General features: G+C 40.7%; 1 protein-coding gene across 1 annotated transcript; it reads right to left on the bottom strand.

Moving 5' to 3' along the window:
* Positions 1-20,198: 20,198 nt before the first annotated feature.
* On the bottom strand, positions 20,199-21,312 carry LOC149404594 (uncharacterized). Its single transcript, XM_089607599.1, has 3 exons — positions 21,008-21,312; positions 20,671-20,864; positions 20,199-20,365 (listed from the first exon to the last, which is right to left on the bottom strand). Exons 1-3 carry the CDS (start codon positions 21,310-21,312, stop codon positions 20,199-20,201), a joined length of 666 nt encoding a protein of 221 aa, XP_089463725.1.
* Positions 21,313-23,088: the final 1,776 nt, after the last annotated feature.

Below are 23,088 nucleotides of genomic sequence, written 5' to 3'. Positions count from 1 at the left end.
AACAAGTGCAACAAACTACACAAGGGCGTTTGACCGACGTCAAACCTATTCGGGCACCGACACCCGACAAACATTTTGACTATCCTAAAAGAAAAAGGACAGTCAAGATTTTTCACCAAATAACGAACCCGACGGACCATATACAAAGAAAAATATATAAATAATAATAATAATATGGCCAACATAACATTTATTCGACCTAAATTTTCAGCTCGACAAATGTTGAAGTCGAACTGAAATACTTAAGGAAATTTTGATAAAAATTTCTCGGATTTTAAAAAAAAATTCAGCTCGACAAATGTTGGAGTCGAACTGAAATACTTAAGGAAATTTTGATAAAAATTTCTCGGATTTTAAAAGAGTTTTCAGCTCGACAAATGTAGAAGTCGAACTGAAATACTTAAGGAAATTTTGATAAAAATTTCTCGGATTTTACAAGAGTTTTCAGCTCGACAAATGTTGAAGTTGAACTTAAATACTTATGGAATTTTTGATAAAAATTTCTCGGATGTTTTCAGCTCGATAAATGTTGGAGTCGAACTGAAATACTTGAGGAAATTTTTGATAAAAATTTCTCGGATTTTAAAAAGAGTTTTCAACTCGACAAAGGGAAAGCCGAGCTAAAACACCTGAGAAGGTTTAAAAGGTTTTGGATCCGACAAAGCATTTCAGCCCAGTAAAGAAAGAATCCGAGCTGAAATACTTAGGGAATATCCAATGATCAAGGCAATCACACAAGCAATCAAGATATCAAAACCATGAAATGAAGAAAATAACATTAAGTCGCAGCGAGCTCGACCCCGTGGCCGTGCTCACTACAACAAAAATTGAGTTTTAACAAAGAAGGGAAAGGGTTACCCAAAACATCAGACCCAACAGAAAAAGAAAATTAAAAGATATTGGAAATTAAGTCTTGTTCATCAAAAGAAAAGGCTGGATATACTCCGGCCCTTCAGGCGGCTCAGTGATGAAGGCGTCTGCTGCTGCGAGGTCGGACGAAGTGGTCATGGGTTCCTTCGCTATGCGCGCCAACGAGGAGCTCGGCGCAGACAAGTTCGACCCGTACTGGTCGATGTCCATCATGGATGGGACATCGTCAGAAGACTCGGGAGGGGAAACCATCTCCGAGTATGGGGTGAAACTTACGTCTTCAGCACCGGCAAGGGAAGGCACGGGGACTTCAGCGAGTGTGTTTGTATACTTCTCCAGGTCCCCCTTGTATACCTCCAGGTCGTCAGGAACGTCCGCGGTCCCGCTCTTTACCACCTCGGATAGAGCCTCCATCATGGCACAACATTGGTCCAAGCGACGCTGAACATTCGCACGTTCGTTACGAACCGAGAGGTGTTCGTGATACTTGGCGATGTACTGAAATTATAAGATTTCAATAAGGATAAAGCTATCTTAGAAACAACAACAAAAAAATACTTAACCAATTTACAAAGAAATTTTCTTACCTTGGTACCGGCCAGAGACAAACCGCGATAGATATTGGCTCCCCTCAGCGCCCTCACCTTCCCGAGCGTAGTCATCGGGTAACGAATTTGGTGAAGAAGAAAAGCCGATGAGCTCGCGTCCTCGTACATCCCATGGTCACGCTCGAAGTGAACGACAACCTTGCTGTGTTTGAGGCGAGACGAAGACTCCGACCCGCCCGAAGAGGGTCCTGACGAAGTCAAGGATCCACCTCGAGAAACGGGCGGCCTACCCCGAGTCGTCATCACCTCGCCTTCCTCCAGCTCGATTGGTTTCCCCTTCTTCTCTTTCCTTTTCTTCCCTTCCTCCTCCTCTTCGTCTTTCTTTTCCTCCACTTCCCCACCTTTCTTCGTCACTTTAACTTCTTCTTTCTTCTACTTTTTCTTCTTTCTCTTCCCCTTTTCAGCCTCATTGTCTTCAGACCGCTCTCCTGATTTATCCTTAGGAACGGGCACGAGCTCGCCCTCCTTGAATAAGGACTTCTTTCCCTTGGGCCTTTTGGCCTTGGGAGTGGTCTCTGCCTCCGAGCTTGACTTTGAGGGAGTACTCTTCCTCTTGGCCACAGTTAACACTTCGCCAACCAAAGTGGTCATCTGGGTCACCTCGATCGCCGCCTTTACCTCGGCAGAGGAACCCTTACCCCACCTCAGTGGGTGCGCTAGATGGCTTCACGGCCTCCTGAGCACCCACTTCGGTCGCGATCGGCGGATTGGACGAGGAGCTCGCTTGAGCCTTCTTCCTGGCTTCCTTGGCGAGCAGGGCCTCGGCCACGAAGTCGATCTCGTCGTCCATACGATTCGAGCTATTTTCGCCTAAGACGTTGGTGATTTAAAGCACCTTTGATAGATTATAAAAAAGGGGGGCATTGAACAGAAAGGAAGAAATGAGCAAATATATACCTGATTCAGATCTCGAAACGAGCCCGATGTTGTGCCAATATTCAGATTCCAAGAACCTCTCCTGAGTGAAGCTCTCCCAGTCGCACTCACCCTGACGAAGTGCGGCGAGCTTTTTCTCGAAGTTCTCGTTTGACTTCGAGGCGCCGAGCTTCGCTGTAATGGCAAAGTGTCGGACTCCGACTTCAGAATATAAGATAAAAAATATATATATATAATAATAATACAATATATACGATTAAAAATCTAAACCCTTTCTACTCGACGAGGATGCCCACTCCGTCCTAAGCCTGTCATGGAATCCACTTACTGACTCCTCGTGAACTGCGAAGTAGAAATACCTTCTACCCTAATGAAAATCCTACCTAGGTAAACCCTTTATCACACTTCGACCTGGGGCCTTAGCTAAATAGAAAGTGGAGGGGGTGTGCTTTGACTTACGTTTGACATAGCCTAGCCGAGCGAGGTCGAAGACTGTGAGGTCGACGTCGTGCTCTTTGGCCAAGGTTATCAAGCTCGAGATGGTCCTAAGAAAATTAGGACACATTTATGGGATCGAGATTTTAAGGGCGTCAAGGTACGACAGCAACAAAGGGTCTATGGGGAACCTAAGCTCGCACTCTCTAAAGAAAATCTCATAAACGCAGAAGTATCCGAGCACCAAAGTCGCCGCGTTGTAACCCTCTCCGGGGAGAGCTAAAGTGACACCTGTCGGAAAGTCGAATTCCTCGAGGTATATTTGGATATCCTCCCTGGTGACTGTGGTGGGTGATCTAAGATCCCTATAAACCTCGTCTAATTTCTCGGGAGTTGACATTTTTTTTAAATTTTTTTGGAAAATAAGGAGCTCGCAAGAGTAAGTGGCACATTGAAATTTCCTAGAGAAGGAGAGAGAATGCGAAATGAAAACAACACAAAATAAAACGCGAAAAAAGGAGAACTGACCTGGGTTTCCTTCGAGTCGAGTATAAATGAGGAATGAAATTTTCGAACAGTCTTTTCCATCCCCTTATTTATTGATGACGAATTCTTGAGATCTACATAAATATAAAATAAAACGACTACTACATAAAAATAAGTTTCGTGATTGTTGAGGAACCTATTCCGACACCAACAGAGAGTTGGTTAGAAGCTTTAGCGAGGAGGAAGTGAAGTTTGCTTTCTTCAATATTGATCCCACCAAAGCTCCTGGGAAAGATGGGTTTTTCGGCTTGTTCTTCTGAAAATTTTGGGACATCATCGGAGGGGACGTCACACGGGAATCCTTGAGTATCTTGAACGAGGACAAGGAGCTTGGGTACTTAAACGACACATCCATATTCCTCATCGTGAAATGCAAGGACCCTACCCAGATGCAAGACTTCAGTCGGATTAGCCTTCACAACATTATCTACAAAGCGGTCGTGAAGTGCATTGCTAATCGCCTCAAGTCTACGATGCCCCCGGAGATCTCGGAGAACCAAAGTGCTTTTGTGCGGGAAAGACACCAAGGGAAGCTTCATCTTCAGCAGTATCCCAATCCTTCTCAGGTTTGGTTATATCAACACCTTTAGCATCATTCATACTGGGAGCAGTCCAACCATTAATCAAGGCTTTTCAAGTCTTGCTATCAGCAGATTTGAGAAAAACACACATTTGAGCTTTCTAATAGCCATAATTGGTCCCATCAAACACCGGTGGACGATTAACAGATCCTCTTTCCCTACTATTATCCATCATAAAAAGAAAAGGTCAACAAGACTAGGACACCACTTAAGAGTTTTGTACCCACTCTGATTCCAATTGAAATTCTGTGTAGATAGAGTCATGATGTCGCACACAATATAGACTCAATGTATGCAACGACTTGTTCTGGTGCAATAGATGGATAAATAAATAAACAATGCGTAAAAAAGATGACACATGATGTGGTAACCCAGTTCGGTGCAACGTCACCTACTCTGGAGGGTAGTGTGCCCAGTGAAAAGGAAATTCACTTGCAAAGCAGTAAAAGTACAACAACGGACTTATATGAACAATCCCTGATTCAAGCCCTTTTTCCTAATAGGGTCAAGCGGCTATATAGCCAAATAGAACTTAAGCTTTTGCAAAATAGCCATAGTTTGCCAACTATAAATCAACTAGCCAAAGTAAGATTAATCTAGGCTGGATTAAATTTAATCCCAACGAACTATAAAGACAGAATGTAAGTTTTATGAAGGCTGGATTAAAATTAATCGAGGCAGGATTAAAAATCGCAGTACTCTCAATTGGCTATTTTGCTATAGCTAATGAAACTATGACTATTTTGCAAAAGTCATAGTTTGAATTGGCTACTTCGTACCATTTTTCCTTCCTAATACTACACATGAATTTCAACTCAGGCTCCCCCTGAATCTGAGCTTCCCTTATTTCCACTCTAAAAAATCTACCATGTGTTTGGTAGATCTCAATAAAAATGCACGTGAACAAGAAATCACACAATTAAAGAACTCACAACAATTCTCTCACACACAATGGATTAGTAGATGTGTTTAGAGAATTACACCACAAACATCACACATTCAGTTTCCAGTCCGCCGATTGCGCACTTCTAGAAATCCTAAAAGTTTGAAGGAATGTATTAAGAGCTACTAAGGGTGAAGTGCACAGCTTTTATTGTAGTCAACATCTCTGGAAGTCAATCTAGGGTTTCCTGACCGATAAACATAAAGTGAAGCAATGTAGAAAGTCTTTCCCCAAATATTCTGACGAAACATGAAACTTGCCAGAATTACATTTCCGCGTATAAGGACAAGATGTCAGCAAATCGTGCAACAAGTTGCACGAAATCTTTCAAAACGAGCTTGCAGTAAAAAATAAGCCAATAACAGATGTATCAATACTCATCAATACTATATTAGGCTCTAGTAGTCTTTATTTATGTACATTTGATGTAATAAAGTCTCACGAAGACTCTTGCTTGTAACTACTGAATTATTCATAAATGTTGAAACGTTCATTCATTCTTCCTTGTTTGTTTGAAGCTTTATGATAAACTATTGTATTTAGTCCTTAAACAAACCTAACAACAAATGAAGAGTCAAATATAGATTTGCATGAACAAACTCTTCATGGTTTGCTTAAAACAATATATTCGCAATCTAAGGTTCTAGGGCATTTGATCCTAGCATGAATGTTAGGAGAATCTATGATGTCTGGTTATGGGACATTGAGAGTTGGAGACTCTATAGTTCTTCTAGGTATCTTCTGAAGGTACTGAATTGACCAGTGCACTTCTAGAGACAGAATAAGAACAAACCATTTAACCTCTTATGTCTCGAAGTCACTACGTATGAATTGTATCGTGCTTACCTCAATACTGTAATGAGACATGTCATTTCATAGCTTACATATTCTCATCCGAGAAAGTCAGAGTTCTAGATTCACTATGTGATATAGATAAGACCTATTGGTGAAGTACTAAGTAATGAAGATGTCATGAGTAACTTTGTGAAGATCTCATAGATATGGAATTCATGTAAGAGATTGCTGAAATGAAATGTATATCACCTCATGCTTTGTTCCTTGGAATGTGAATAAATGAACTGGCCAGTGTCCAAATTGAGTCATGACTCTTTCGGATCAAACAGTGTGACTTGTTAGCTCCTCGTCAATACATTGTTTCTAACTTATTCACAAGCGCCAAAAGAGTTGAGGAAATAACAGCTAGAAGGGTAAAATGGTAATTTTGTAAATTCCATCTAGTTGATGATACTCATGAAGGGTAAACATAGATAATATTCAATGGATCCACTCATTACAATTAAGTAGAATTCTTGAGTAGAAAATATATTCATTTGAATCGAGAGATTTCAGTGTCAACTCTTTAGTGGAGTTAATTGATGATAGGTGCGTTAATCACGCGTAAAACTCCTATTTTCCGAACCGAAAACCGACGAGTCCTCAAGTATTTTAATGGTTTTTAGTATGTTTTTGAGTAGTTTCAAGTTCAAAAGAGCAATAGAGCGTCTACAATCAATTTCGTGGAAAAAGGACGGGATTTGGAGATAAAACGGTCGAAATAGAGTCAAAAAATCACAAGCAAGAAAATTGGAGCCGCGCGATGGCGAAATCGAAGACCGCGCGCCGCGCCTAGGCAGTAGCGCGCCGCGCATCCCGGGAACGAAAACTCAAAAATCCACAGAGTCTTACGCGCGCTCCGCGCATAAGCTGAATTTGAAGCCGCGCGCCGCGCTCCTCTTCGGGTTTTGACGGACTTACTTTCCGTTTTTGACGTTTTTGAGCGAATCAACCCATTCCAAAGGCCCAATATGCTCCGAAAATCACCCCTAAACCTATATATGTAACTCTAAGCTCTGAAAAACACAATCTTCCTTTTGGTTTTAGTTTCTCTTTTATTGTTTGGTTGTTCTTGAGAGCTTTTGAAAGAGGAAAAAGGCGTTCTTCAACGGAATTGACAACCCGACGAGTCCTCCTTCTCCGAATTCATTCGTTCTTCTTTCTTCCCTTTCTTTTATTTATTTCATTGCTTTAAATTATTGTTGAACATCAATTTTATTTAATATGAATTCTGTTTTGGCTTCAATCTTTATTTTAGTGCTTTTAATTATTCTGTTGTGTTTAGCGTTGATTATGAATTCCATTAGAGGCTAAGTTTCTTATGGGGATGCGATGTAGCCGGGATTGATAATGGTTGGGGGGTTAGTTAGGGTTAGATAATCATCGTTTTCTTCATCATTATGGATTGCTTGATATGAATCGTTCATTATGCGTTCGTATGCTTGATCACCATTAGAACTGTATCTAGGATTGTTTAGCTACTCGAGAGAGAATAAATAATCGTGCTTTTGTTCATGTCTTCATAGTTGATCCTAGGTTTTAAACTCTAGGCAAGTTATGTAATCATTTGAACTCTTGTTTCATTGCGTGTGATTGTTTTAATAGGATTAGATGCCGAGAGGATAATAATCCGTCAATTGCATAGGTTTGCTAGAACACTCGAGAGAGGCTAGTGAATAATTTTGATAGAGTGAGATTAGCATCCATAGGAGTAGATTTTGTTGATTCAAACCCGAAACCCCCGACCTAGTTAGTTCCGGTGAAATCGTGACCCCTACCTTCTCTTCTTGCAAAACTCATATTTAACTTTCTGCTTTAGTTTTATTATTATTTCTTTTGTTACAACCATCTTCTCAACTTTACTTGGAATTAATTAGCATCAAGTTTTAGAAAATCGCTAGAGTGACTAGTCTCTGTGGGTACGATACTCGAATTTACATTCTATATTACTTGGGCGACACACGTACGCTTGCGTGCGCGAGAAATATCGCAACAAGTTTTTGGCGCCGTTGCCGGGGACTAGTCTACAATAGCGATTGAATTTGCTTGTTCTTGCTATTTAATTTCTTTATTTTTGTTTTCTAACTTTTCGTGTCACTTTCTTTCTTTTGAAGGTGTATGCGAAAAGACGGGTCATCTGCTCTCGTTCCAATAAACTCCGAGATCGAAAAATTTTGCAGGAGAAATCGAAAAGAATCAAAGGAACGAGCAATGGAAGAAAACAGGAACAATGCCGAGGAGCCCAAGACCCTGTTCCAATACGAGTTGCCGCCGACAGATGCCACACAATCGGCCATTGTTCTGCCGGTTCTTGCGGGTAATCAGAATTTCGAGATCAAGACCGGCATAATACATATGGTCCAAGCGAATCAATTCGCTGGATCACCTGCCGAAGACCCGCAAGACCATCTGACAAACTTCGTCGAGATCGCAAACACGTTCAAGCTCCACAACGTGTCCGACGAAGCCATCCGCCTCCGCCTCTTCCCGTTTTCACTCCGGGATCGAGCCAAAACTTGGCTCAACTCGCTCCCTCCGGGCTCCATCACCTCGTGGGCGGACTTGCGCATAAAGTTCATCTCGAAGTTCTTCCCATTCGAGAAGATGCACAAGAGGCGTAACGAAATCCATTCGTTCTCCCAGTTCGATGGTGAGTCGTTATTTGAAGCTTGGTGGCGCTTCAAGGAGCTGCAGCGGAAGTGTCCTAACCATGGCATCCAAGGGTGGATGATGGTGCAAATCTTCTACGGCGGCCTTTCTCCTTCATCGCGCACCCTCGTCAACACCGCCGCAGGGGGGTCGTTCTTCCAAAAGACCGAGGATTAGGCTCATGCCATCCTTGAGGAGCTCGCGTACAACAACGACCAATGCCCTTCCGAGCGAAGAATTCAGAAGCGCGATCCGGTCACACCCGAGATGGAAATGATAAAAGCCCTCGCAGCACAAGTGGCCGACCTCACCAAAACGCTCCACGGGCAGCAAGCTACCGTTCATGCGATCCACGCCCCTACTCCCGAGCCGTGCTTCTGGTGTGCCGGCCCTCATTCTAGCGATGAGTGCGCGCAAGGGAACAAATGAATAAACATATAGAAGCTCCTTCTAGAAGCCTATAAACCGTCCAAACAAAGGAGAAAGAGAATTATTTTAAGATGCTTGCCAAAAGAAAAAGAGGAAACAAATTTCCTCTACAAGGAAATGACATGGGCGGCAAGGAGAGAGGCAAGGGAAATGAGGAACAAATCCAAGGCCTTCTAGAAGCCATCTTGGACGTGTGACGTGAGGAAAAGGGAAGCAAATATTTGCTCATGAATATGTGATATTCTATAGAAAAGAGGAAGCTACCTTTTGAAGGTAATCATTCTCCTATAAATACCCCACCTCATTCACAACTCACAACACACAATTTTGAGATTGAGAGCTTCTCTCTCTAGATTGTTATGGCCGCCCCTCTCTCTCTCTCTCTAACCCTTGTTGTTCTTTTGTTTTGGCACCTAGGTCCTCATTAGACCTAGCATTTGTTTTTGCTCTTTGGCTCCAAGACATGTTCTTGAGTCATCGTGTTTAAAAGTGCCTGCACACTAAATCCTAACCACACTCAAAGACTCTAGTGGTAGAAACTTTCGTGCTTGTTCAACAAGTTTAAGAAAACTAGTGGGAGAGGCGAGCTGCGTTGGGAGACGAACGTTTCAACCTTCCTAAGGCTTCTCAACGTTCAAGTTCCATTCAAGGTTGGTACCGAGTAAAAACTAAATGTAGTTTTAAAATTTTAAATTATATGTTCATGCACTTTGTCTAGGTTGGAAAAACGTTTTACGTGTTTTAAAAAAAAAATTATATTCCGCCGCTTGCTAGAAGCGATAAAACTTTTCTTAACCCTAGATTTATTCCAACAAATGGTATCAGAGCTATGGTCAAAGTATAATCATGTGCATATAATTTGAAATATGAGTTTGAAAATAGTTTTCTTGAATTTACTCGAGTTATGGTTTTGCTAGAATTGTTATTTTAGATTGTTTTTTAATTTATTGCTCGTATCTTTAAATTAAAAAGCATGTTGATTTTCTACAACCTTGGGATGATATTAAAACACATTAGAACCAGTCATAAAAGTTTTTAATTTTTTTATAATCAAAATCACGTTTTGATAAGTTTGAGAAATTTCGGGTAATTTTGTGACAAGTAATATTGTCTTGCTTGCTTTGCCTATTTACTCGCTCGTTTTTATTTTAGTTGTTATTATCTCTTATGCTATACTATTAATATGTTAATAATACACATCTAAAAGACTTAACAACTCAATAAAACGTTCCGTACACTTAAATCTTTTGCACTTAAGTCCCGACCAAAATTCTGTCCAGTTTTCCTTAAACTTAAAAAATACCTATTGTAAAAGGGACGTATCATTCTGCTCGGAACTTAGATTTGAATGGTTCTTGAACCAAATTAAAGGTTTGTGAGTCTAATTTCCAAAACAGTCGGAATTAGGTCAATTGGACATTGGAGTCGCTGTTTACGGCATTTTTACTATGAGGTGTTCGCTGCCCGTGATTCCAGGATTTCTTGAAAATTTAATTTTTGAATTCCGAATCCCGACTCCCATTCCAAGAGTTCTTGAACTCAAATGGAAAAACTTTCTTGAGCAAAAATGTTTTTGTAAATGTTATAAACATAATGTGTAAGATTGAAAGTTTTGATTTTTGAATATTTAATTGAAATTGAATTTTTTACAAAACTAGTTTGAATTTTGAATAACCGTTTTCACTTTCAAACTTGAAAATATTTTGTCATCCAAATCAAATAAGTTTTCAAAATATTTTCAAAACTATATCTATATCACTTATGTTCAAAATCTATTTTCTCTTGAAAATTTAATTGGGAGGTCTCTTCGTAGACAAGTCGAAAAATGCAAGAAGATGTGTAATCTCAAACTTCAAGTGTTCGAATGAGTTAGAAGTTCACACTTCCCTCATACACTTTCCCGAGTAGAAAATATAGGAAAATGTCTGAGTATGTACCTTGTGCCTTTATGCAGTAACACTGCTCTTCCTAGAAACATGACGATCTAAGGTTCAATTTCTAGAATCCCACTCTATCGCTCTATAACTAGGAAATGTGTTTCCGAACTTATAAGAGACGATGTGCCAACTCTAAAAATTAAGTGGGAGGGTTATACTTGTTGTTTGAAACCCACGATCCCCAACACTAATGAAAAGTGTAATTGTTGCCAGACTAAGAGTCACCCTCGTGGCCCTCTCTTAAATGAGAATACTTAACGGCGCTTTGCTCTGATCATTGCTCAATGAGCTACGTTCGAGAGTGAGACAATGAGACAAGGCTTCACCTCGGTGGATTATTTTTCAAAGTCGATCTCTTGGACTAAGTGGTTGGTTACACACTTAGACTCAATCCCTAGTAATCGCCCCTCGAGGTCCTGTGAAAGGATGTGAGTGATCAAACTTTTTTATAAGGTTGCTAGTCAAATATGATGTATTGACATCTTGGCTATGCATTAATGATGAGTCATTTACTTATGAAAGGAGACTCTTTGCGGCCTTCCCTCGAAGGAGTAAAGTGTCATTTCGTTCATAACACCTTTGGATTTTTCCTGTCTTGTTCATCCTAAAAACTTAAAAAAAACTTAAATCCTAAAACAAAAGACTAATCATAAACTTGTTTCAACCTTTTTCAGCATAATGTCTCTCAACCATCATTTCCTCAAATAAACTCAAAGGCGTGAACTACGTAGACTGGAAGCGTAACATTGACATAGTCCTTACCGTGGACAAGCACAAATGGGTACTCACCACCCCTTGTCCTCAAACGAACGATGATTCGACTCTAGAGCAAAAAGACGCCTTGGCGGCTTGGCTCCGCTTCGATGATATTGCGAGGTGCTATATTTTGGCATCAATGAACAATGTGTTGCAACAACAACATCGTGACATATAGACTGCCGCTGACATGCTCTACAATCTCCATGAGATGTTTGGAGGGCAAGGGAGTCAGGACAGACAACAAGCAGTCCGATAGTTTATGAACTGCTGCATGAAGGCTGTGTTGTCAATGGTGCCCACAAGAAGAGTTGTAGTCTTTACTTATGTACATTTGATGTAATAAAGTCTCACGAAGACTCTTGCTTGTAACTGCTGAATTATTAATAAAAGTTGAAACGTTCATTCATTCTTCCTTGTCTGTTTGAAGCTTTATGATAAACTATAGTCTTTAGTCCTTAAACAAACCTAACAACAAATGAAGAGTCAAATATAGATTTGCATGAACAAACTCTTCATGGTTTGCTTAAAACAATATATTCGCAATATAAGGGTCAAAGGGCTATTGATCCCATTACGATTGTTAGGAGAATCTATGATGTCTGTTTATGGGACATTGAGAGTTGGAGACTCTAGTTCTTCTAGGTATCTTCTGAAGGTAATGAATTGACCAGTGCACTTCTAGATACAGAATAAGAACAAACCATTTAATCTATTATGTCTCAAAGTCACGACGTATGAATTGCAACATGCTTACCTCAATCCTGAAATAAGACATGTCATTTCATAGCTTACGTATTCTCATTTGATAAAGTCAAAGTTCGGATTCACTATATATGTGATTCTGAACAGGGCCTATTGGTGAAGTACTAAGTTATGAAGATGTCATGAGTAACTTTGCGAAGCTCTCATAGATATGGAATTCATGTACAAGATTGCTGAAATGCAATGTATATCACCTCATGCTTTGTTCCTTGGAATATGAATAAATGAACTGGTCAGTGTCCAAATTGAGTCATGACTCTTTTGGATGAATCAATGTGATTTGTTAGCTCCTCATCAATAAAGTGTTTCTAACTTATTCACAAGCGACAAAGGAGTTGAGGAAATAATAGCTAAATGGTAAAATGGTAATTTTGTAAATCCCGACTAGCTGATGATATTCATGAAGGGTAAACATAGATAATATTCAGTGGATCCACTCATCACAATTAAGTTGAATTATTGAGTAGAAAATAAATTCATTTGAACCGAGAGATTCTCAGTGTCAACTCTTTAGTGGAGTCAGTTGATATTAAGTTAAAACTTGGAAAATGTTTGTGAACTTTTGAGTCCAAGTATGTTAGCTCAAGCTTTGTTCATTTGGATCCATGACTTCACTATCACAAATAATATCGAGTAGGAATAGTTAACCTAGAAGCTAAGTCAAAACAAGAACGAGACAAGTTTTACGAAAATTGTCTAAATGGTATTTTTGTCTTTTTTGACAAATGATGAAATGAATGTCAATAAAAAGGGTTTTTGACATTGTCATATGATGACAATAAATTCTATGTCACTCGGCCACATTAAGGAATTGGGCCTTGAGAGTTGAATTTCATTTCATGGAATTTTACTTGAAAATTTTTAATCGACTTTTCTTATATTGTCATGAACAAATGATGAAACATCTAGAAGGTCCTTCTAGAAGCTAAATTTCGTCCACCCTAACCAAGAGAAAAAGAGTTTATTTTGTGCATTGATGTATGAAGATACTTGCCAAAGGAAAAAGAGGAAACAAATTTCCTGTAGAAGGAAAGCTAATTTTCGGCCAACTAAGGAGCAAAGAAATGAGGAAACAAATCCAAGGTGTCATGAACACTATGTTGGACGTCCATATGAGAGGAAGGGAGAGTAAATATTTTCTCATGAATATGTGATATTCTATAGAAAAGAGGAAACTACATTTTGAAGGTAATCCTCCTCCTATAAATACCCCACCTCATTCTCATTGTTTCTCATCTCACATAAGTTAGAGATTGAGAGCTTCTCTCTCTAGACCTTGTGGCCGCCCCCTCTCCCTCTCTCTCTCTAAGTTCTTTTCGTTATTAGTGTTTTATCTCTTCGACTCTTAAACTTGTTCTTGAGTCGTCATGTTTAAAACTGCCCACACACTAATTCCTTTTTTTCTCGAGTGATTCTTGTGATAGAATGTTTCGTGGTTGCTCGAGTTCCCGAGGAAAGAAGAAAGACGAGCTGCGAGGGGAGACGAACGTTTCAACCTTCCTAAGGCTTCTCAACGTTCAAGCTTCACAAAGGTTAGTAAATAAATAATGCTCTTTAATAGTTTTAATTTATATGTACTTTGTCTTTGTCTAGGTTAGTAAAATCGTTTTACTTGTTTTAAAGAAAATTTTTAAATTCCGCCGCTTGCTCGAAGCGTTAGATCTTTTCTTAACCCTAGATTAATTCCAATAGGCCGGGACCCCTGTTAGGGACCATATGATGCTGATCATTAGTTATCTAAATGAGATGGAAATCCTAGGATCCAAAATTGATGGGTGTGGCGATTTTTCCATAGGTAAGTGAACGTAGTCACTCAAGTAGTAAAGTTTGTAAGTACGAGTCGATCCCACGAGGAAAATGTTTAATCAAATTGACAAGATTACAAGCATGAATTGAACCCGATGATTTGATGATTGTGATGGTTATTAAAATGAATGAAAATTAAAAGCAATTAAAATACGATAGATTACGATAATGAGAAAGCAAGAACTATGGCTTCACAAGTTATTCCTATGGTTTGGATTCAGAAATTAAGCACAAAACACACACTCTTAGTTTACTAATCATGCTCATGATAATGGTAATCTAAGATTTCTCTCAAACATATAAGAATCTAAACCTATGCCGGGTTATCTTCTCTCGATCTCAACCCCTAAAAACAACGGTTTGAATTAAAAATAAGAACGTTCACACGACTCCGAAACAGCCTAGCTATGTCTAGCCTAGGAATGTATCTAGGTAATTTAATCCTTGTGCACGACTAACATAATCTCTTCCGAGCATCAAGCAATCCTAATATCACGAACACAGTAGCTAATCGAATTCAAGCATTACACACAGAATTAAAATAAACAAACTATTGTCAATGGTGCCCAAAAGAAGAGAAGTAGTGTCTATTTGTATACATTTGATGTAATATAGTCTCACGAAGACTCTTGCTTGTAACTGCTTATTTATCAATAAAAGTTGAAACGTTCATTCATTCTTTATTGTCTGAAGACTTATGATAAAACCTTAGTCTTTAGTCCATAAACAAACCTAACAACATATGAAGAGACAAATGTAGATTTGCATGAACAAACTCTTCATGGTTTGCTTAAAACAATATATTCGCAATCTAAGGATCAAATGACTATTGATCTCAGTACGATTGTTTGGAGAATCAATGATGTCTGGTTATGGGACATTGAGAGTTTGAGACTCTATAGTTCTTCTAGGTATCTTCCGAAGGTACTGAATTGATCAGTGCACTTCTAGAGACAGAATAAGAACAAACCATTTAACCTCTTATGTCTCGAGGTCACTACGTATGAATTGCATCATGCTTACCTCAATCCTGAAATGAGACATGTCATTTCATAGCTTACGTATTCTCATTTGAGAAAGTCAGAGTTCGAACTCACTATGTGATTCTGAACAGGACCTATTGATGAGGTACGAAGTTATGAAGATGTCATGAGTAACTTTGTGAAGATCTCATAGATATGGAATTCACGTACAAGATTGCTGAAATGCAATGATATCACATCATGCTTTGTTCCTTGGAATGTGAATAAATGAACTGGCAGTGTCCAAATTGAGTCATAACTTTTTTGGATGAATCAATGTGACTTGTTAGCTCTTCGTCAATACATTGTTTCTAACTTATTCACAAGCGACAAAGGAGTTGAGGAAATAACAGCTAAAAGGGTAAAATGGTAATTTTGTAAATCCTGACTAGCTGATGATATTCATGAAGGGTAAACATAGATAATATTCAGCGGATTCCCTCATAACAATTAAGTTGAATGCTTGAGTAGAAAATAAATTCATTTGAACCGAGAGATTCTCAGTGTCAACTCTTTAGTGGAGTCAGTTGACATTAAGCTAAACTTGGATAAGGTTTGTGAACTTTTGAGTACAAGTATTTTAGCTCAAGCTTTGTTCATTTGGATCCATACTATCACAAATCATATCGAGTAGGAATAGTCAAACTAGAAGCGAAGTCAAAACAAGAACGAGACAAGTATTACGAAAATTATCTAAAGGGTGTTTTTGTCTTTTCAGATAATTTTTTTGACATTATCATATGATGACTTAAACCACTCGGCCAAGTTGAATAATTTGGGCCTTGGGGATTAATTTCATTTCATGGAATTTTACTTGAAAATTCCTAATGGGCCTTTTCTTATGTTGTCCTGAACAAATGAAGAAAAATCTAGAAGCACCTTCTAGAAGGCTTACACGTCCAACCCAAAGGAGAAAAAGAGAGATTATTTTGTGGATTAATGTATGAATATCTTGCCAAAAGAAGAAGAGGAAACAAATTTCCTCTACATAGCACGAGGGAATTCGGCCAAATGGGTCAAGGGAGAAGCAAAATAAAAGAGGAAACAAATCCAAGGACTTGCTTGGCAAGTCTTGGCCGTGTGACTCTAAGGAAATAAGGGCAATATTTGCTCATGAATATGTGATATTCTATAGAAGAGGAAACTACCTTATTGAAGATAAACTCTCTCCTATAAATAGAGCTCTCACTCCCCTCATTTTATTCATTCCAAAGTTTTAGAGATTGAGAGATTCTCTCTCTAGACTTGGCCGCCCATCTCATCTCTCTCTCTCTCTCTAAGTTCTTTTCATTTTTGTTTTGGGACCTAGGTCCACATTTGACCTAGTGTTTTAGCTCTTCGACTCTTAGACTTGTTCTTGAGTCGTCGTGTTTAAAAAGTGCCCACACACTAATTCCTTTCTTTGTCGAGTGATTCTTGTGATAGAAACTTTCGTGGTTACTCGAGTTCCCGAGGAAAGTAGAAAGATGAGCTGATTGGGGAGATGAACGTTTCAACCTTCCAAAGGCTTCTCAACATTCAAGCTTCACAAAGGTTAGTAAATAAACAATGCTCCTTGATAGTGTTAATTTATATGTACTTGCTCTTTGTCTAGGTCAGTAAAAACGTTTTACTTGTTTTAAAGAAAATTTCTAAATTCTGCCGCTTGCTCGAAGCGTTAAATCTTTTCTTAACCCTAGATCCAACGGCTCGAAATACATTTAAAACCACAAGTCGGATTTGCTGTCTTCGGGGGGTGTCGCCGGACATGATAAATCTGGGTAGGTATGCGCCGCACAGAAGCAGCACTGGAGAACGCATAAGACTTTGTGAAGACTGTGCGGCGCCCAAACGAGGGTGGTTCATTGAACCACCTATCTTGAGCTCCGGATGTCGGAATTGTAGTCCGAAAAATGTTATGCGCTCCTTGAGAATGCCCCATCCTCTTCGTATGTTCCAAATGCCGCCATGAAGTCCTGAACTCTGAAAATATAGGAAAATTTCCAAAACACTATTAGAATTCTTAAACTAGCGTCGTTTTGTTGTCTAGAATATTAACAAACACGTTTAGAACACGCTTATCAAATACCCCCAAACTTGAATCGTCGCTAGTCCGCGAGCGATAAAATAAAACCAAATCCCTCAAAAAATAAACCTAAACAATGGTAAAGTTTGATATTGCATGCCTTGACCAATAATCGTGTGCCTCAACCATACTGCGTCGACTTACATACAAGTGAGAGTTCATGATTTTAAACTTCAAGTCAACTACTAAGTTCGAAAGTAAAATCATGAGCTCGAGTTACCTTGACCGTTTTTCAATGATTTTACGTCTCGCTCACTCTCGACTCCCAAGGCTTTGTGACTCTTCCAAACCCTCTCAATAAACAGTCTAATGCCTAATTTTGTGAATTTCGGCTCAACACACCCATATGCCCCCTTTTCTCCATTAGTCTCCACTAATTTACACACATCATTTCTAGTCAATCGGTAAGTCTTTAAGGCTTGTAATGTTAGGCTTAGGTCACGGGTAGATATGGATATTTTCACGGCTCATGGCTAAGCTAACTAGGGTCACTAATCACCTCCTTAGACTCACTCAAACTCTCTTCCAAGTCAAAACTACTCGTTTAAACACCGTCTACAAACTCAAAACTTAATATACACAATGCTAAAGATGAGCGTTCTTCCTTGCATTTTTTGTCTTTTTCTATTTTTTTTCTCTACACAGTGAATGAATAAAAACAACGATGGTATTTAACGAGTTTTTGACAATTTTTTTTTGGGACTCGAAGGATCGTTCTACGAGCAAGTCATATAGAAGTGATAAAGCGATGAAGTCCTAGCTAGCTTAACGGGTTCTTTGTGGGAATGTCTTCTTTGGTTAAGCTCATTTAGTGACTTAGAACGAGATGGGTCATGTTTGGCCTTTTCTAAAAAGGGTTCTACTGGATATCTATGATCGGGTCGGATTTTTAAGTCCATGTGGCTCATCCTAATGCTTACTTCATTTCGACTTAGATTACTGTGTAATTTATTTTGGCTCGATTAGGAATTAGAGAAGGTTCTAGTGTGTTGTGGGTGTTTTCAATCAAGTGATCAGTCAAGCTACTATCCAAGGTTACCTAAAGGGTCGAGACATGCATCATTCGGGTCAAATATGGAAACTCTAGAACTCGACAAATTCTTTCTCACCTAGTAGTTCATGAACAAATCTAACCTCTAAAGCTTTGGCATTACAATATCATCGGCAAGCAATATAACAATCAATCGAGACAATTCACACCAATTTCTACCTAAAAGCCTAAAAAACAAATAAATTATGCTAATATATACAAATCAGCCCCTCCTTCTCCCTCGCCTTCCTTATCGTCATCTTCTTCGTTATCCTCGGAGTTGGAGTTTTGATCGTCTTTGTAGAAGCCTTGACCATTTGGTTTGGCCCGACCCAAACTTGCATCGTGAAGAGTATGGATGAAATCCAAGTTGATCTTGGGTCTGGTGGAGCCGAAGACGTCGATGTTGAGGGTCGCGACTCTCACGTTCTTGCAAAGGTCGGTGATGAGACCAGGAAAGCCCAAGTTCGCACTTCCCGCTTTGCCCGCGACGAATGCCATTTGTTTGCGAATGATTGCACCGACGTTGATCGCATGGCCGACGATGATTGCGTAGAGGACCAAAGCTCTATCTTTTTTCGGATCGTGATTTCGCGTGTGGGGCATGAGGCTGGATCCGATGAAATGTGACCACGCTCGGGTGAAACGATTTGCATACACGACGTGAAGCGCTCTCGCGGCCGTGCAACTAGGGTTCAATCTCCACAACCTATGACCCATTTTTAAAAGGGTACACGCAATGTCTCCGAGCGGAGGTTCCCTCTCGTGGTTGTCGTACCACGTTGTTTCAACTTCCAGGATTTGCAAGTATCGGTTGATGTCGTCAGGTGAAATAGGTACATTGACGCCCCGAACTCTCACCGTGGACGCGCCGCGCGGGGCGATATTGAGGTTGGCGTAAAATTCTCGTACCACCGAGAGGTTGGGCCGAGTCTTGATAGTGGCAAACATTTGCCAATGTCGCCTTTGAATTTGGGGTAGAATATCTCCGTAGAGCTCTATGTCGTCGGTGACCACAACTTCTCTCTCTGGTATGATATTTGTGTTGGTTTTCTTGGTGTACACCTCGTCCGCTCCCGGTTGGAGTCTCCGTCCGACTGCGGTGTTCGGGCTTATCGTGGTATGTGGAGGAGAATGCGCACTTGATGAGGCTTGAGTGGTCTTTGCCTTCTTCGAACTCTGGCGTGTTGCCATCCTATACAAAAACAATCGACGTTAGACCATGTACTATCACAGGTCTTGGTATTGTCGGTGAAACTCCAAGACCGCAACAATCTAAAATTATCCTCTCTCAAACTTGAAATTACCCCCTTCTGATTCATGACACATATAATATATTCACATACGAGCTTTAAACAAACACTAATCAACCAAAAATACCACACACACTTCATTCGGACATTTATACGAACACGTAGAGGGTAAGCCAAAAAAATGATGAACATGATGAAATTATGGCTCAAACTTACCCAACAACGATTATAAACCATGAATTACAAGTCCTAAACATATTTAACGTCAATGTGAAGCATTAAAACTCAAGAAACTCGGAGATGAGCACTTACTTGACTTTTGGAAAAAAATGATGAACACACACAAAATTGACGTAGATTGAAGTGATGAAATGAAGATTGGTGATGCAAAGATGGTTGTGAGGTTTATTCTAGAGTTGATTTCGTTAAAATGTAATGAAATTTGAGATTATATAGAGTTAGGATGGAGAGAAAGAGAGAAATGGTGGGAGAGTTTTTAAATTTTTTGAATTTTTCAACTTAAAACCGGATTTTAAAGACTCTGTCGGAGTCCTGTGCGCCGCACATCCCGTTGTGTGCGCCGCACATGACGTTTTCTGGGCAGATGTGCAGCGCTCATAAACTTTGTGCACCGCGCATGCCGTTTACCGCTTTCTTTTTTTTTTTTTTTTTTGAAAAACGAAAAATTGGGATTTTTTTTAAAGAAAACTTAAGATGAAGATGAAAGAAGGATCACAGATTGCCTCCCGAGAAGCGCTATAGTTAATGTTAGATAGCTTGACGGGGTACCGAATTAACACGTGATGAGATCGCGATAGGCCATGGTCTTTTCACTCTCGAATAATCCACCGTGGTATAGCTTGATCCGTTGTCCATTCACCGAGAAAATGGCTCCGCTATTGCTCTCGAGCTCGAACCACCGATGAAAATGCTTGCTTGACTGTGAAAGGTCCGGACCACCTTGATTTGAGCTTTCCCGGAGAAAGTCTCAACCGAGAATTGAAGAGTAGCACTTGCTAGCCCGGGCGGATCTCGTTCGGCACGATGTGCTTGTCGTGCCGCGCCTTCGTTTTTTCCTTGTAAATCTTTGCATTCTCGTAGGCCTCAAGACGGAACTCATCTAGCTCGTTGAGTTGAACAAGTCGCTGCTGCCCCGCAGCTTGGTGGTCGAAATTGAGTTTCTTCATTGCCCACATAGCTTTTGTGCTCAAGCTTGATTGGGAGATGGCACGGCTTGCCATAAATGAGCCGGTATAAAGATATACCTATAGGAGTCTTGAAGGCTGTCTGGTACGCCCAGAGTGCATCATCTAACTTGTGGGCCCGATCTTTGAGCGAGCTCCCGACCGTCTTCTCTAGGATTTTCTTCACTTCACGGTTAAACACATCGGCTTGTCCATTTGATTGTGGGTGGTATGCTACGCTCTCTGATGTGTCACACTGTACTTCTTGAGAAGAGCTTCAAATTGCCGATTGTAAAAGTGAGAGCCTCCGTCACTCACAATTGCTCTAGGTGTGCCATGGCGTGTGAAGATGTTTTGCTTGAGGAAGTGGAGCACCACCTTTTAGTCGTTTGTTGGCATAGCTTTTGCCTCTACCCACTTTGACACGTAGTCTACTACGAGGAGGATGTACTTATTTCCATAAGAGGATGGAAATGGCCCCATGAAGTCAATCCCCCATACGTCGAACGACTCTATCTCCATTATGTTCATTAATGACATCTCGTTCCGGTTTGACATGTTCCCTGTCTGTTGGCATCGATCACATGCCTCGACGAAAGTATGGCAATCCTGGAAGAGAGTTGGCCAATAGAAGCTGCTTTGGAGGACTTTTGCAGCCGCTTTGCTCGCCCCGAAGTGTCCTCTGCACTCTAGTGTATGGCAGTGGCGGAGTACGGAGAGCATCTCGTCCTCAGGTACGCATCGTCTGACCACCAAATCTGTGCACTATCGGTATAGGATCGGTTCCTCCCAATAGTATCGCCGCACGTCGGAGATGAGCTTTTTAGGTTGGTGGTATGTGAGCTCCGGTGGTAGAAGGTTGGCTGCGATGTAGTTGATGTAATCAGCATACCACGGTGGGCTGATCACTTGCATAGCCATCACCTTCTCATCTCTGAAATGGTCGTCGATCGGCATGGTTTGGTCAGGGATATGGGCGAGATCTTCAAGGTGGGAGAGATGATCAGTGACGAGGTTCTCTGTTCCCTTTTCGTCTCTTATCTTGAGGTCGAATTCCTGGAGGAGGATCGCCCACCGAATTAGTCGTGGCTTTGCGTCGTTTTTCGTCACCAAGTACCTAATGGCTGCGTGATCGGTATAGACGATGACTTTGTTGCCAATGACATAGGGCCGAAACTTGTCAAAGGCAAAGACGACGGCTAGAAGCTCTTTCTCGATGGTGTCATAGTTCAGCTGGGCATCATTGAGAGTTTGGCTTGCATAGTATATGGCATGGAATGCCTTCTCTCTCCGATGCCCCAGTACCGCGCCGACGGCGAAGTCGCTCGCATTTGTCATGATCTCGAACAGTGCATCCCAGTCAGGGGCGACTATTACTAGGGATGAGCTGAGCTTCAATTTCAGTCTATTGAACGCGTCTTTACACTCTCTCGTGAACTCGAACTTCACATCTTTCTCAAGGAGGTTGCACAGTGGCTTTGTTATTTTCGAGAAGTCCTTGATAAATCTCCGATAGAAGACTCTGTGCCCCAAGAAACTTCTCACTCCCTTAACCGAGATTGGCGATGGTAGCTTTTCTATCGAGGCGATCTTTGCTCGTTCTACCTCCAACCCATGTGACGACACTCAATGGCCCAATACGATTCCTTCTTTTACCATAAAATGGCATTTCTCCCAATTGAGGACTAGATTCGTCTCCACGCACATATCTAGTACGTTGGACAAGTTCTCGAGACAAACATCGTAAGAAGAACCGAAAACAGAGAAGTCATACATGAATACCTCAATTGACCGCTCAATCATGTCAAAAAAGATCGCCATCATACACCGCTGAAAGGTTTCTGGTGTGTTGCACAACTCGAAAGGCATTCACCGGAAAGCAAATGTGCCATATGGGCATGTTATTATGGTTTTCTCCTGGTCTTCTGGGGCGATAGCTATCTGATTGTAACCCGAGTAGCCATCGAGGAAGCAGTAGTACTCATGACCGGCGAGCCGATCGAGCATTTGGTCAATGAACGGGAGCCACTTAAGAATTTCCTTGCGCACAACCTCCTTCATTGCTGGGTTCAGCTTTCGTTGGTGCTCTACCGTTGGCCGACAATTATCTTCCATGAGGATGCGGTGCGTGCAGTAAGATGGACTTATTCCTTTGATATCGAAAAGAGTCCATCCTATTGCTGGCATGTGGGATCGCAACACTCTCAGCGAATTGTCTTCCTCTTCAGCACTACGGTGGACGACGATGATGACCGGAAGTGTCTCCTTATCACCGAGGTATGCGTAGAGGAGATGCGTGGGCAGCTCTTTCAATTCAATCTTTGGGGCCTCCTCAATCAATGGTTTTATGCGTTTTGTGCTTTCTCCCAGCTCCTCGAAGTATTTTCTTTTGTTTGCAAATTCACATGAATTAAGAAGACATACATCTAATGGTTCCTTCGGACGAAGGTTGTGATCGCCAATGGCTGTGTTGCAGAGGTCTACCCGGAATATGTCATC

The sequence above is a fragment of the Urtica dioica genome, chromosome 2 (genome assembly GCF_054948205.1).
Source record: "Urtica dioica subsp. dioica isolate 48M chromosome 2, U.dioica_male_clone48M_v1_H2, whole genome shotgun sequence".
Taxonomy (NCBI): domain Eukaryota; kingdom Viridiplantae; phylum Streptophyta; class Magnoliopsida; order Rosales; family Urticaceae; genus Urtica; species Urtica dioica.
Note: the sequence above shows the minus strand (reverse complement) of the source record. Positions and strands in the feature narration are given on the sequence as shown.